The sequence below is a fragment of the Dioscorea cayenensis genome, chromosome 4, assembly GCF_009730915.1.
Source record: "Dioscorea cayenensis subsp. rotundata cultivar TDr96_F1 chromosome 4, TDr96_F1_v2_PseudoChromosome.rev07_lg8_w22 25.fasta, whole genome shotgun sequence".
NCBI classification, from domain to species: domain Eukaryota; kingdom Viridiplantae; phylum Streptophyta; class Magnoliopsida; order Dioscoreales; family Dioscoreaceae; genus Dioscorea; species Dioscorea cayenensis.
In genome coordinates, this window is record NC_052474.1 from 18,981,525 (window position 1) to 18,996,461 (window position 14,937).

The 14,937-nt window shown below is 39.1% G+C and overlaps 1 protein-coding gene across 1 annotated transcript; it reads left to right on the forward strand.

Annotated features, from left to right (window-relative positions):
* The first annotated feature begins 770 nt into the window (after positions 1–770).
* LOC120259369 (30S ribosomal protein S17, chloroplastic-like) lies at positions 771–1,391 on the forward strand. The gene has a single exon (XM_039266957.1). It carries the CDS (start codon positions 809–811, stop codon positions 1,232–1,234), a length of 426 nt encoding a protein of 141 aa, XP_039122891.1. The 5' UTR covers positions 771–808; the 3' UTR covers positions 1,235–1,391.
* The last annotated feature ends 13,546 nt before the right edge of the window (positions 1,392–14,937 follow it).

Consider the following 14,937-nt stretch of genomic DNA (forward strand, 5'->3'; position numbering starts at 1 on the left):
TGTAGAAAAATTATTTTTTAAAACTATGTAAGTTAAGTTTGGCTTCAATTACACTGATTTACCTTGTGTTTTTATATTTGCTGTGATTTTAATTGTCTGTTAATTTTTTTACCGTTAAACAAAACTCAAGAAAAAACTAAAATAATAATTTAATTGGTAAAATTGAATTTTAAGGGCCAGTCATGTGATGGACTGAACTGAGAGCAAACTGCATTATTAAAATTTTTTTAATTTGTTTATATTATTTATATATAAAATAATTTTCAAATAATCATTTTCCATTTTGTCTATAAAATTGCTCTTCGTTTATGCATTTTAGACGGTACAAAATGAATTTCTTGATTAAAAAATTATGTAAAAAATTTAAAAACTTAAGCTAAGGAAAAAAAACTTCCTATTTATTGAATTTTATCTATTATTATTTTTAATTAAAACAACCACTAGTTATTTCAATGGTATGTTATCAAATAGTGTATGGTCAAGACGTAAAGCTGAATCCCAGCGTTAAAGCAATATAATAACAATACTATAGTATATTATTATAGTAGTATTTATATTTTGAGTTTAAATATTATTTATTAAGTTGTATTTATATTTTAAATTTAAATATTATTTATTAGGTCATGTGAGTCCGATGTATTTTCGACTCCAGAGTTGTATGATATGTGATTTTCAAATCACTTTTGAGTTTATTAAACCAAAATAACTGATATTTTAATTAATTAATTAATTAATTAATTAAAATAATAGAAAGCAAAAAGGATAACATTGGCCACCACTACGAGCCCTTCACTCTCCATCTCCAACGATGATCCTCACCTCGCCCTTCATCCATGGCGCCCTTCCCTCCCTCCGCCTCCCAAAGCTCCAACCTTTCTCCTCTTCTCCACCTCCTCCACCTCCCTCCATCTCCATTTCGATCAAAGCCATGAAGACGATGCAGGGCCGAGTCGTCTGCGCCACCAACGACAAGACCGTCGCTGTCGAGGTCGTCCGCCTCGCGCCTCACCCCAAGTACAAGCGCCGCGTCCGCAAGAAGAAGATCTACCAGGCTCACGACGCTGACAACCGATTCCGTGTCGGCGATTTTGTTCAGCTCGAGCAGTCCCGTCCTATCAGCAAGACTAAGTCCTTCATCGCTTTGCCTGTCACTGCTAAGAATGTGCCTAAAGGCTCTGAGTCTATTCCTGAAGAGCTGTTAGGGATTCCACTCCAATCGCAGCAGCAGGAGTAATTGAGAGAAACCTTATCTTGTTCTTTCTCTAATTCGTGGTGTACTTCCTTGTTCTGCCTTAAGTTGGGATTTTTATGAGAATTCAATGTGTTTAGTGTTTTGGTTTGGTTTCTTTTAACAATTGCTCTCTTGAATGGCTACTGATGGTTTTTGATAATGTTGTTTGTTTTTGCTGCTTTAATCCAATTGATTGTATTGAGATTTTGTAGTTTGTGATCATGAGGTTGTGGTGCTGGTTCAAAGGAAGCACGTATGGAGTGAATTTATCTCCTTTGTGGATTTATGACTTCAGTAGCAGCCTAGACTTTCAGTGTTGGAAAAGACTTTTGTTCTTATTCATGCTGTGGGAATATTTTTTGTTAGGCAAAAGTTGGAATTTTATGATTGCTCTATCAATTTGGTAGGCTGTAACAAATTTTCTAGTTTATATGGTTTTCTCATGTTCATGCTAGAATTTGTCATAATGGCGAGGCTGTATTGGAAACTTAAGATTAGTGGCATGCTTCTTCTATAATACTATAATGTTCTTCACTGGCTTTCTGCTTATTTTCGTCATAATAGATACCAAGCTTTATACCGAGTACAACAACTACAGTGAAGATTATCAGGTCAGTTACTTAAAATCCTTATGAGTACAAAAAACTTAGAAATTATGATAAACCGGCTAGAGGTGTGTCAGTGACCCTGGTCCAGGCCCTGGTGATGGAGTGTATATTGCTGATGGCATCTAAATTCACTGATAGGTCTGATGACTTTGCTGATTTCCGTTGTTTAATGTTTTTTTCTTCTTGAAGGTTTTGCGAAAGGAAGGAGCTTGATTAATATTAAACCGTATAAGAAAGAAGAAACAGAAGCTACAAGTACATGAATTGTCACAACAATGATAAGCAGGAAGACATATCAAACAGTAGTCATTTGCGCCATTGGAGCTGGAAGTAGTTCTCAGATGTCTTAGAAAAAAGGTATGTCGTTATGCCTATGCCTTGTTTTAAGATGGAAACACTTCTTAGCTATAATATATGTTTCTTTTGGCTTGTTAAGCTTGATTAGTAGGTGGGAAATTTTTCTGGTGTTCAGAACCGTCTTGAAATAGGATTGTCCTTATTTTCCTCAATTCGTAAGTATAACTTCATTTCCACTCTGTCATCTCAGCTGTTGACATTGATGGTTAATTGAGGGGATTTGAATCTATTTTGTCATCTGGAGGAATGTGAAAATTCTTGTATGAACGTGGTGCATTGCACTGTATCCATTTAATATGTGTTTTATGGTTGTGCATTTTAAGATAAATTATTAAGATGATCTTTATTTCCATGTGCGCCGCATCCAATGGCTTTATGCAATGTACCGGTGTAGGTTTACGTGCATGCTCAACCTCATCAATTTGTGTGAATCTTCATTTTGCTCTGTTTGTTATCACAATATTTGATTTGGTGGTCATGAAAGTAATGTCTTTTGACTGTGTATAGTCTGTCATTCTTTGGGGTTGAACCTAGTTTTAGTTATTGAGTCTCTGATGCATTCTTATTCTTGAAGGATTTTACATGCGGAAGACTAGACAACCATTTTTTTTTGCTCTTATTTGATGCCATTTCAGAGGGAGCTCCTGATGCATTCATGTTATCATGTTAGTGAGTGAAGTTTGCATAGTTAGTTATTTCTCCTGTTCACACATGAACAAGCCATTTCTGTTACTGCTTTGTAATATATGACTCTGTCATCTCAAATTAAAACTTTACGATAAAGCTTTAATTTATATAGATGAAAAGAAAAATAAATCTGATACTGTATAAGAGTTTAGTCTGGTTTTAGGAGGCATCAAGGAATGAGGACGGTGGTCTTTTCTTTCTCAGTATACCCTTTTTTGGTTCTTGATTTTGCTAGATTTCTCATTGAGACAGGGGAACATGCTGTAACTGTGCATGCCATATGTCCCCTTAATTACAGATCAGAAGGAAAATTAGAGTGATGAAGAGAAGGATTTCTGTTTGAGGGAGGCGATGTGCTTCATTTATGACACAATTTTTATTTCGTCTCTCGCATTGTTCCAGTGCTTATCATTAATGGATGAGATAATTTAAATCCAGTAGATTATATTTGGGAAGACTTACAGGACTGTTTCCCTGTTTACAACCATACTGGGTGATTGAGGTTAAGCAACTCAGGGGTTGTTGACTGGCGGATGGTGTGGGCTTGGTGTTGGCGTTGGTGGTGGAGGAGCATTAGGTCTTCCAATGTGTTGCCCACTATAACTGTTTGGTGGTGGAGGAGGATGCAGTGCCATTGGCCCTGTTGGTGGAGAATACGGAACTGGCCCATTATTGCATGGCGTTGGCCCTGGTGGCGGAGGAGTATTGGGTCTTGGAATTTCTCGCCTATTATGACTGTATGGTGGTGGAGGAGAATGAGGTGCCATTGGCCCCGGGTTGCTGATTTGCCCTGACCCATTCGACGGCGTTGGTCCTAGTGGCGAAGGAGTATTAAGTCTAACAATTTCTTGCCCAACATGACTGTATGTGCGAAGCTGTGATCCACCTACAAGCAACAAGTGGGAACTGATTTTATTTGCAGGATTTTCTTTACAAAGTTCAATTTTTTGGAGACAAAATTCGCTCCGTTTTTCAATCCTATGTTGATTTTTTGCCGTAATAAGCATTTTTTTAATGTAAAACTGTATTAACTGAAGAAACAAGAGTATACCTAGGTTAGCCGGATATCTTGTCACACTTGCCAAAAACACATGAAGTACAATGATAAAGATGAGTATGAAGATATTACTTGCAGATGCCATTTGTGGCGTTGATCTTTAAACCTGACTTTCTTTTTGTTCTTTGCCTTGCTTTTTGGTTTGAAGCACTGTGGTATAAATAGTCTGTTCTCTGTGCATAGTCACGAATAGGTTGCATGAAATTTCTTCTCTCCTGTAAAGCCATCTGGGATTGAGTTTATGTTCCTTTCTGACAATTAATTGGCATTCCTTAATTTACATGCTGATCACATTGTTCTACTGAATTTGCTTTGCTCTTACTTGATCATTCCACCAATGGTTCTCTGTATCTGGACCACAGACTAATTGTGAGGAGGTGGTGCCTCGTTTATCATGTTCTTGGATTAGCTTGCTAGATATCTCTTCTTGCAATGAATTGGCACAGTTTCCATTCCAAACTGTAGAATCTTAATCTTGAAATTGACAAGTTTACCAAATGTTATTCACAGCTGCCTATCTAAACATTGAAATGGTGCTATTACTGCAGCATTGTAGCTTTTCCTTGTAGCTGCTATATCTTGTGCAACGCATGCCTTTACTTTGCAATTTTATACATTACTAATTGCCATTAGCTCAGCCAAATCTTTGTCTAAATGCTTCATTTGTGTAGGGTTTTATTGTCTTTGAATTTATACTTAGTTTGATATGTCCGGTCTTTGAACATATCCTTGATACGCGATTTGGATGATCTCTTCAAATCCTTGAAGCTTCGAGCCTGTTGTTCACATTCGGAGCGCACCATGGGTTGAACCTGTTGAAGATGTTTGATCAGAGACATCACTGGAGCCATTGGTTGTTGCTCCCCAGGTGCCTGCACAGCTTCCAACCTCCAGCTCATTCTACTGCAGCCGAAGATTAATGAATTTAGCACTGAATTGGGATTCACATCATCCCAGAGTTATCTCATTGTTGTGTTTCATTTAGAATTTACTTTCACTGTATGTTTGTATTTTTATGTTTCGATTGTTGTGGTTGTATGAACTATGCTGCTTGACTGGCATGCATATCTGTTGTTTGTTTAAATGCTTGAATGAATTAATGAAATGAATGCAAGGGAATTTCAGAGCATCTTGGTTATCTATTCTTCTACACTTCTCTTCCTTTCATTTTGTTCTTGTATTGAGAGTTCAACATTTAAGTGAACTTGAGTGTTTTGTGAGAACATTCATACATTTCCTCACCCGATCCTAACAGTGGTATCAGAGATTGTCCGAATGTCTAGTTCTTCATCTGCAAGGGATGCCAACGTCCCATTCTTCAAAGGAGAAAATTATAACCTCTGGAGCTTGATGATGAAGATGATGTTCAGGTCCAAGGATTTGTGGACACTAGTGGAGAAGGGGTTCAGTGAAGAGGGTGATGGAGCTAGATTGAATGAATGTATTAAAAAGGATGCAAAGGCCTTGTATCTCATTCAACAAGCTCTAGATACTAGAATCCTTGTGAGAATCTCAGAAGCTAAAACAGTAAAGCAAGCTTGGGAAATCATCAAAACAGAATTCCAAGGAAATACAACTAATCAAACTGTCCAAATTCATTCCCTTGAACGGGAATTTGATGCAGTCAAGATGAAGCATGGAGAAACAGTCCAAGACTATGTTAGCAAGGTCCTGGACATTGTATACCAAATTAGAGCCATGAAAGAAGAACTCCCACAGAAGACCGTTGTGTCCAAACTTTTGAGAGGTCTCACATCAAAGTTCTCTCAGGTGGTTCATTCTATAATATCTGCGAAGGATCTCAGTACTCTCACAGTGGAGGAACTCAGTGGCTTATTGAAGAACCACGAGTCCATATTAAATATTGAAGGAGAACAACATCAGGAAGGAAAAAAAGCTCTTCACATTAGAAGAGGTTATGCTCAAGTTGGAGGAAGAGGACGTGGTCGTCAGTTCAACAGAGGAAGAGGAAGAGGACGCGGCAGAAGCCTTGATGCTGGTCGCATAGAGCCTAGTCGCTCAGGAGAAGGTAGCAAGACATACAAAGGGGTTCAATGCTTTGTGTGCAAGAAATTTGGGCATATGAAAGCCCAGTGTTGGTACAGAAACAGAGAGGCCAATGTTGTGAAAGAAGAGAAGGAGAAAGAAATAGAAAAAGAGGAAACAGAGGTCGCGTTTATGGCCAGCAGTGAAGAAGCAGAGAAGACAGGGGGAGTCTGGCTCATTGATAGTGGTTGCTCAAACCACATGACCGGAGATATGAACCTGTTTCAAAGTCTAAAAGAAACCCCAAGTAGATCAATCACAGTTGGAGACGGGAAAACTCTCAAAGTAGAAGGAATAGGGAGTGTGAGTCTCTGTTCAAGCAAAGGGAGAGTAACTACACTGAATGATGTGCAATTCGTGCCTAACCTCGCTCATAATCTGTTAAGCGTTGGGCAGATGATGGATTCCGGGTATGATGTTGAGTTCACCAGAGGAGTGTGCAACATCAAGGATGCTGAATCCAAAGCCCGAATAGCACAGGTATACATGACTTCACACAATCTTTTCCCATTAGAAGCAGATGATGTTGGATCTGCTTATCTAGCACAAAGTGAAGAGATCTCTGACCTCTGGCATAGAAGATATGGCCATATAAATATGAAGAAACTAAAGCAATTGACAGAGCAACAGTTGGTGTCAGGGTTACCAAATATCAGCAATGTGCAACCCTGCGAAGCTTGCTCTCAAGGAAAGCAAACCCAGACGAAGTTTCCCAAAGGAGTGGCAAAGCGAGCAACAGCTCCATTGGAACTAATTCATGCTGATCTCGTCGGGCCGATCAAGACTCCATCCATAGGAGGTAATGTCTATTTCCTCTTACTGACTGATGATTACTCAAGACACAGTTGGGTATTCTTTATACAGAGAAAGCTAGAAGCTTTTGAAAAATTCAGAGAGTTCAAAGTGCTGGTGGAGAAGCAATTGTCTCTCCCAGTGAAGATACTACGCACTGACCATGGGGGAGAGTTCACCTCCTCTGAGTTCGAAGCTTTTTGCAGAGATGCTGGTATTCTTCATCAACTCTCTATTCCTCGGACACCTCAGCAGAACGGAGTTGCCGAGCGGAAGAACCGGACTGTAACAGAGATGGCGCGCACCCTGTTAAAGCAAATGTCTGTGCCACCGGAATATTGGGCCGAAGCCGTCGCCACCGCCGTCTACATTCTCAACCGCTCTCCCACCTCAGCTGTGAAGCTCCAAACGCCAGTGGAAGCTTTGACCGGAGAGAAGCCAAGTGTGGATCATTTCAGAGTCTTCGGCTGTGTGGCATATATGCTGGTTGACCCGCAGCTCAGGACCAAGTTTGACTCCAGGTCACGAGCTGGCGTCTTCATTGGGTACAGCGGAATCTTGAGAGCCTATAAGATCATTGCTCCTGATTCTAAACGCGTACACGTCAGCAGAAGCGTGCGCTTTTTTGAAGAGAAAGTGTGGGATTGGCTGAAGCGTGCTGAGTCAGCTCCATCAAACTGTGAGCCTGCACGTGAGGAAGGCGTGACCTTGAAAGGTAAAGATCGTGAGCAACTGACACCGTTCGATCAATTCTTTGAACGGCCAGATCGTCGTCTTCCTAACAGCTCTTCTTCTCCAAACACTGAAAGTCTCACCGGAGAAGACGGTGGCGCTCCGACGAGGTATCGAAATCTTTCCGAAATTTATCACTCTTGCTCTTTTGCTCTCACTGTTGGAGATCCCATCACTTACGAAGACGCAGCGAAGCACAAAGACTGGATTGCAGCCATGAAGGAAGAAGTTACTGCAATTACTAAAAATAAAAAATGGAGTTTAACTACATTACCAGAAGGGAAGAAAATAATCGGTTTGAAGTGGGTCTTCAAATCGAAATTCAATCCAGATGGAACACTGCTAAGGAAGAAAGCTCGTATTGTGGCAAAAGGGTATTCTCAGCAGGAGGGAGTAGATTTTGAAGAAATTTTCTCTCCAGTTGCTCGTATGGAGACAGTGAGGATCTTTCTGTCCATTGGTGCTCAACGAGAATGGATAATATACCAACTCGATGTTAAATCGGCCTTTCTTAATGGAGAACTCAAGGAGGAAGTCTTCGTCTCACAACCGGAAGGGTTTACAGTTAAAGGGAAAGAAGCTTATGTATATAGACTTCACAAAGCTCTGTATGGTCTCCGTCAAGCCCCTCGAGCTTGGTACAGCCACATCGATGCTTATTTCACTCAATTGGGTTTCATTCGCAGTCCAAATGAACCGACTGTGTACTGCAAGAAGGAAGGTGATCACAGTGTTCTACTGCTTTGTTTGTATGTTGATGACATCCTTTATATGGGTTCTTCTGAGGTGCAGTTAAAGGAATTCAGAAGTTCAATGATGGACACCTTTGAGATGTCTGATCTCGGACCAATGAGATACTTTCTTGGTTTAGAAATTGCACAGAAGAAAGGATCAATCTTTGTATCTCAACACAAATTCGCCATTGATCTTCTTCGCAAAGCTGGGATGGAAAATTGTAAGTCAATTGATACACCCATGAATGTGAATGAAAAACTCTCTTTATTTGATAGTTCAGGAGAAACCGATCCGGTGAGATATCGAAGAATTGTTGGAGGGCTGCTGTATTTATCTCATACTCGACCGGATATATCTAATGCTGTTTCTCTCGCATCTCGATTCATGCAGAATCCGAGTATGCATCATTTGGGGGCATTAAAGCGAATTCTTCGCTACATTAGTGGAACAATTAATTTTGGAATTCATTATAACAGGGGTGATGAATTTAAATTGTTTGGATTCTCGGACAGTGACTGGAGCGGTTCACAGGATGACCGAAAGAGTACTACGGGATGGGTTTTCTCACTTGGTTCAAGTGCCATAGCCTGGTGTTCCAAGAAACAGGCCATCACTGCCCTGTCTAGCACTGAAGCAGAGTATATCTCTCTGACTGCTGCTGCCTGTGAAGCTGTTTGGTTAAGGCGTTTGCTAGAAGATTTAAATAATGGACAGCATGGTCCTACTCTCATCTGGTGTGATAACCGTTATGCATTTTGTATTGCCAAAAACCCTGTTCACCATGGGCGTACAAAGCATATTGACACCCGTTTTCATTTCATCCGTGACCTTATAAGAGATGAAGCAATTGATGTAAAGCACTGCAGGACTGATGTGCAGGTTGCCGATTTGTTCACCAAAGCATTGCCAAGATGCAAGTTTGAAACACTAAGACTTAAGCTAGGTGTTAGAGACTCTTCTGATCAAGGGGAAGATGTTGAAGATGTTTGATCAGAGACATATCACTGGAGCCATTGGTTGTTGCTCCCCAGGTGCCTGCACAGCTTCCAACCTCCAGCTCATTCTACTGCAGCCGAAGATTAATGAATTTAGCACTGAATTGGGATTCACATCATCCCAGAGTTATCTCATTGTTGTGTTTCATTTAGAATTTACTTTCACTGTATGTTTGTATTTTTATGTTTCGATTGTTGTGGTTGTATGAACTATGCTGCTTGACTGGCATGCATATCTGTTGTTTGTTTAAATGCTTGAATGAATTAATGAAATGAATGCAAGGGAATTTCAGAGCATCTTGGTTATCTATTCTTCTACACTTCTCTTCCTTTCATTTTGTTCTTGTATTGAGAGTTCAACATTTAAGTGAACCTGAGTGTTTTGTGAGAACATTCATACATTTCCTCACCCGATCCTAACAGAACCACGCTTGTGTATAGTATCATGTACAAAAGTGGATAGTGTCATACATAGTATTAGTAACCATGGGATTTACAGTACTCGTAGTAGAGGCCATGGTGTTCAGAACCAAATTCTAGAGAGGATCACACGCCCACGGTAATGATCATGTACAGTGGCATGAATAATATCATTGGGTCTATAGTGCCGTGGTGGAGACCGTGGTGTTAAGGATCAAATTTCAGAAAGAACCACGGTCTATGCCCATGGTTGAGGCTGTGTTTATGTAAGAAGTTGTGAAGCCAAATTTTGATTTTTTTTTTTTTATCCAATGGTCCAGATTTTTCTAAAGCTATGTAAGGATGTTCGAACCAAACACTTCCTCAGAATTAGACATAACCCCATGAAGAGTGTTTCATATTCTGCTTCAATGTTGGTAGATTTAAATCCAAGTCTTTGGGTGGTGGTGCTCTTCCAGCTTAAGCTGGCTTCAGGAAAAGACCAGCATCTGATTCATTCTCTATCATTAACATGTCTTATAAGGTCTGCATTGCTATCTTCTCCTCCGTATCAATGGAATCTGTTCCAATGTGGTTTAGAAACACGAGTTTTACTAGGAAGTTGGTTATTGCTTGGGCTTTGATGACATTGACAATCCAAGGTTAGTATGTGCTTTCAAACTCGCACAGCTTGATGGCCTACTTGGTTAGTCTTACTGATACCTAGCTTCTATGCAAGACTTCCGTTAAGGGCTTGTTGGTGAGCACACTGATGCAATGAGCCTGGAAATTCTATTCACTAGTCTCAAGAAGGTAGTCCTTGTGTTTTTCAACTTGAAGGGCATTTCCTTAAAATAAAATTCCCTCGTCAGGGATGAATAAGGTCATCTCCTTATCTTCCCCCACTATCTGGATATGACTGTTACCAAAGAAAACAACAAAGAAACTCAATAGTCCATATTCCATAGTAAAATCAACAAGCTTGTCAATCCATGGGAGTGGAAAGCCATATATTCTTCGGGCAAGCCTTATTAAGGTTGGTGAAATCTATACATATCGGCCACTTGCCATTTGCTTTCTTTACCAACAGCATGCTGATCAGCCATTCTAGATAGTACATTTCTTGAATATAGTTTGCCGTTAATAGTTTCTCGATCTCACCATCAATTGTCTATTATCATTGCATGGCAAGGTAATGTTGCTTCTGCTTGACAAGTTGGGAGGATAGTGGTTATGCTTGCTTCTTTCTATGATAGAGTCTTTACAGTTCTTTTTTGTAAATGTTGTCATAGACAGCGTTAAACTTTTGACATGGAAATCTACCCCTCCTTGGATCCCGACTGACTCTGATCAACTAGTTAGATTAGACGATAGTGCTGAAGCTGATGAGTATCGCAAAACATGTTCTATTTTGAGATTTTGTCAGATTTTGTTACTGTCTAGACAGATATTGAGATTTAGATGGAGTATCACAAAACATGTTCTATCTTTGACATCTAGTAATTAACTATAGAACAGGAAGTTTTTGTTGCCAAATCAATGAGAAAAGAATGATAAAATTATGATTTTAAATTTGAAAACAAAATGAGAATGCCTTTCTTTTCTTTTTCTCTTTTCTTCTCCATATATGAAGTGCCATCATGCCTCACTTTTTATCCTCAAGTTTGTACATTTCAATCTACTCAGTCATGTGGGATGGGTCTACATATTAGTTTGTGTACACCCATTTGCTCTCTTTGCTATCTCAATTTTGGTGGCCATGACAGTAATGCCTTTTGACTGTGTATAATCTGTCATTACTTGAGGTTGATACTAGTTTTAGTTATTGAGCTTCTGATGCATACTGATTCTCAAAGGATTTTACATGCAGAAGACTATAAACAATATAAAATTTTTCTTCTTATTTGATGCCATTTGAGAGGGACCTCCTGATGCATTCATGCTGTCGTGTTAGTGAGTGAAGTTTGCATAATTAGTTATTTTTCCTGTTCTCACATGAATTAGCCATCTCTGTTACTGCTTTATGATAAGAGTCTAAAATTTCGGAAAGCATCTCAAATTAAAACCTTAATGATAAAGTTTTAATTTATATAGATGAAAAGAAAAATAAATCTGATACTGTATAAGAGTTTAGTAGGGTTTTAGTAGGTATCAAGGTATGAGGACATTGGTCTTTTCTTTTCCCAATATACTGTTTATTTTTGGTTCTTGATCTTGCTAGATTTCTCATTGAGACAGGGGAACATGCTGTTAACTGTGCGTGCCATGGGCCTCCTTAACTGCAGATCAGAAGGAAAATAGAGTGAGGAAGAGAAGGATTTCTGTTTGATGGAGGTGAGGTGCTTCATTTATGACAATTTTATTTCCTCTCTTATTTTTGCACATTGTTCCATTTCTTATCATTAATGGATGCCATAATTTAAATCCAGTACATTATAATTATAGAGCCTTACAGGGCTGCTTTCCTGTTTACAGGCATACTGGATGATATAGGTTTACCAGTATAAGCAGCTCAGGGGCTGTTGACTGGTGGATGGAGTGGGCCTGGTTCTGGCCCTGGTGGTGGAGGAGAATAAATTCTTTGAGGTTGAGGTTCTACCGCAATAGGACTGTGTATGCGAAGCTGTGATCCACCTACAAGCAACGGTTTGGAACTGATTTTATTTACAGCATTTTCTCTGCAAAGTTCTCTTTTTTGGATTAAAAAAAGTAGCTTATTTGTCAATTCAAAGTTGATTTTGGACAGAATGAGCATGGTCCAACATGAACTGTATTGACTTGAGAAATGGAGTGTACCTTGATTAGCTGCAAATGTTGCTGCACTTGCCAAAAGCACATGAACAACAATGATAACCATGAGCATGAATGTATTGCATGCAGATGCCATTTGTGACTTTGATCTTTAAAATGTGCTATTTCCTGTCCTGCTTCAGGGTTTGGATTACCATGGTATAAATACTCTGTTCTCTATGCTTGAAATTTCTTATTTCATTTAAAGTTATCTTTGATTGAGTCTATGTTCCTTTTGGACAATTAGGGCTTAATTGGCTTAGCTTCATTTACAAGTCTTGCAGTCTCAATCTGTGATCATGTTTTTTTCTACTGAATTTGGTTTGGAATTACTTGATCATCCCACCAGTGGTTCTCAATCTCTAGACTGCCATTAAATGTCAATAGGTGGTGAGAGGTTTCCTCCCTTGTTCATTGTCTTCTTGGATTAGTTAGCTAAATGTCTCTTTATGCAATTAATTGCCATACTTCTCCATTTCAAACGGTAGAATTTTAACCTTTGCTGTTGTACAAAGTGAGAATCCATTTACTTTTCAATCAGGTCTCTCATAACTCTTTACAGCTCCAACTCTAGTATTTCAGATCATGATTCACTGAAGAACAGCATAAGCCATAATTTGATGAACATGGAGATCAACTCCCATTCAACTGCTCCACTGTCATTGTAACTGTGAACTAATAAAGCTATTTCCCTGCTATTGTGTTAAACTCTGATGACCAGCTAATAACTGAAGAACTGGAAGGCATAACAAACTGCAGTCATTTGAGTCTATCAGAATTTCAAGTTTTTCTCAGATATTTTATATAGAAAAATGTATGCTTCTCTATCTTGTTTCAAGATTGGAACACTGGTTTGGCTATATTTATTATGTTTTCTTGACTATTTAAGCATGGTTAGTTGTTGAGCAACTTTCTCCCTATTTTTTTTTTTTTAAAAAAAAGAACCTCAAGGGCTAATATATTAATAACCAGCAAGGAAGAAATACAGAGCACAAAGGAGGATTACAAAATTAAAAAACCGGTACAACAAAAGAAGAAGACAGAATTCAACTAGAAGAGGAACCCATCCGCGATGAAGGCATTCATGATCCAGCGAGGAAGATCGCGGCCGAAAAGAAAAAGATTTAACGTGGAGAAGTTGAGGCCGAATGAGGCTAAGTGAACAGCAGACGTCATCCATTGCCGAGGAATGCAGTGAATGCGAGGGGAGTCGTGGACGTTCAAAAGGTTTCTAATGGCATCAAGTTGCGGGCGGAATCGCCAAGTGGTGACCGGCTCAGGAGTAAAGATAGTGGAGGCGATTGTGGGAGACTGAACAAATATATGCTTGATGTGTAATCCATGATCTAGAGCTGAAAGCAGAGCAGCAGTGATGGCGGAGATATCCTCCAGAGATGAATCATTCACCGTGAAAGAGTAACAGCCTGCAGATTGAACAACGTAGTTAGTATTGGTGATAAAGAAACCAACAGAACATACCTCAGAGGCTTGCTGGACACAAGAGCAGATGAACAAAATGAGTTTTTGCCCGAGCAGGCTTCCCCTGCAATCAACGTAGTCCTGAACATACCTCAGAACTTTCTCCCTATGTTAGCATCATCTTAGAAAAGGAATGGGAGAGACCAGTGTATAATAACTTTGTCATCTCAGCTGTTGGTTCTAACGGTCAAGTTTGTTTATTTGAATCTACTTTGTTATCTGGAATGGGTCTATATTCATGTTCTACCTGCTCAATTATCATACCATCACTCTTTGCTGTTGTAATCATTGATTTGGTCCTCACGTCTATGGACTCTGTATAATTTATCATTACTTGAGGTCTGCGTCCAAGTTTAGTTATTGAGTTTTAAACAGATTTTGACTCCATTTGAGAGGAACCTCATGATGCATTCATGTTATCTCATGTTAGTAAGTGAATTTTGCTTAATGAATTATTAAATTGTATCATCATAAGTAGTTGCATATATATGTTGTTGCCTAGAATGCATGAGCTGTGCTGACTACGATGAACATGAAAATCTTACTTGCAGATGCCATTTCCTATTGTACTTCAAGGTTTGGCACACTTGCTATGATATAAATACTCTGTGCTCTAAACTAACTGAGCCACCATGAACATCTGAGAGGAAATTTCCCTTGTTCAGATTCATCTTGGATTGAGTCTATGTTCCATTAAACGAGTAATTTGGCTGACTTTTGTTTCCACACTATGCAGGTGGTGGGAAGTTTCTAACATTGTTTATAGTCATCTTCCTTCACGTATAGTTCTCAATGGATTTTAATGGTCTTATTTACTAATTTACATTCATGGCTTCCCCTTACTGCAGACTGCCATTTTTCTGCAATTATATAAATTAGTCTTTCAAATAATCTCAACAAGTCTTGTCTTTAAAATTAAAACAGAATGTTTAATTGTACAGTGTTGTATTATTGTCTTTGAATCTATACTCGAATTGAGATTGTCCCATCTTTGAACTTATCCTCAGTTGAAGATTTGAAAAATGTGGA

Bases quoted from the DNA above. Each gene is read 5' to 3' on its own strand.
- LOC120259369 (XM_039266957.1), top strand. From the start codon at position 809: ATGATCCTCACCTCGCCCTTCATCCATGGCGCCCTTCCCTCCCTCCGC.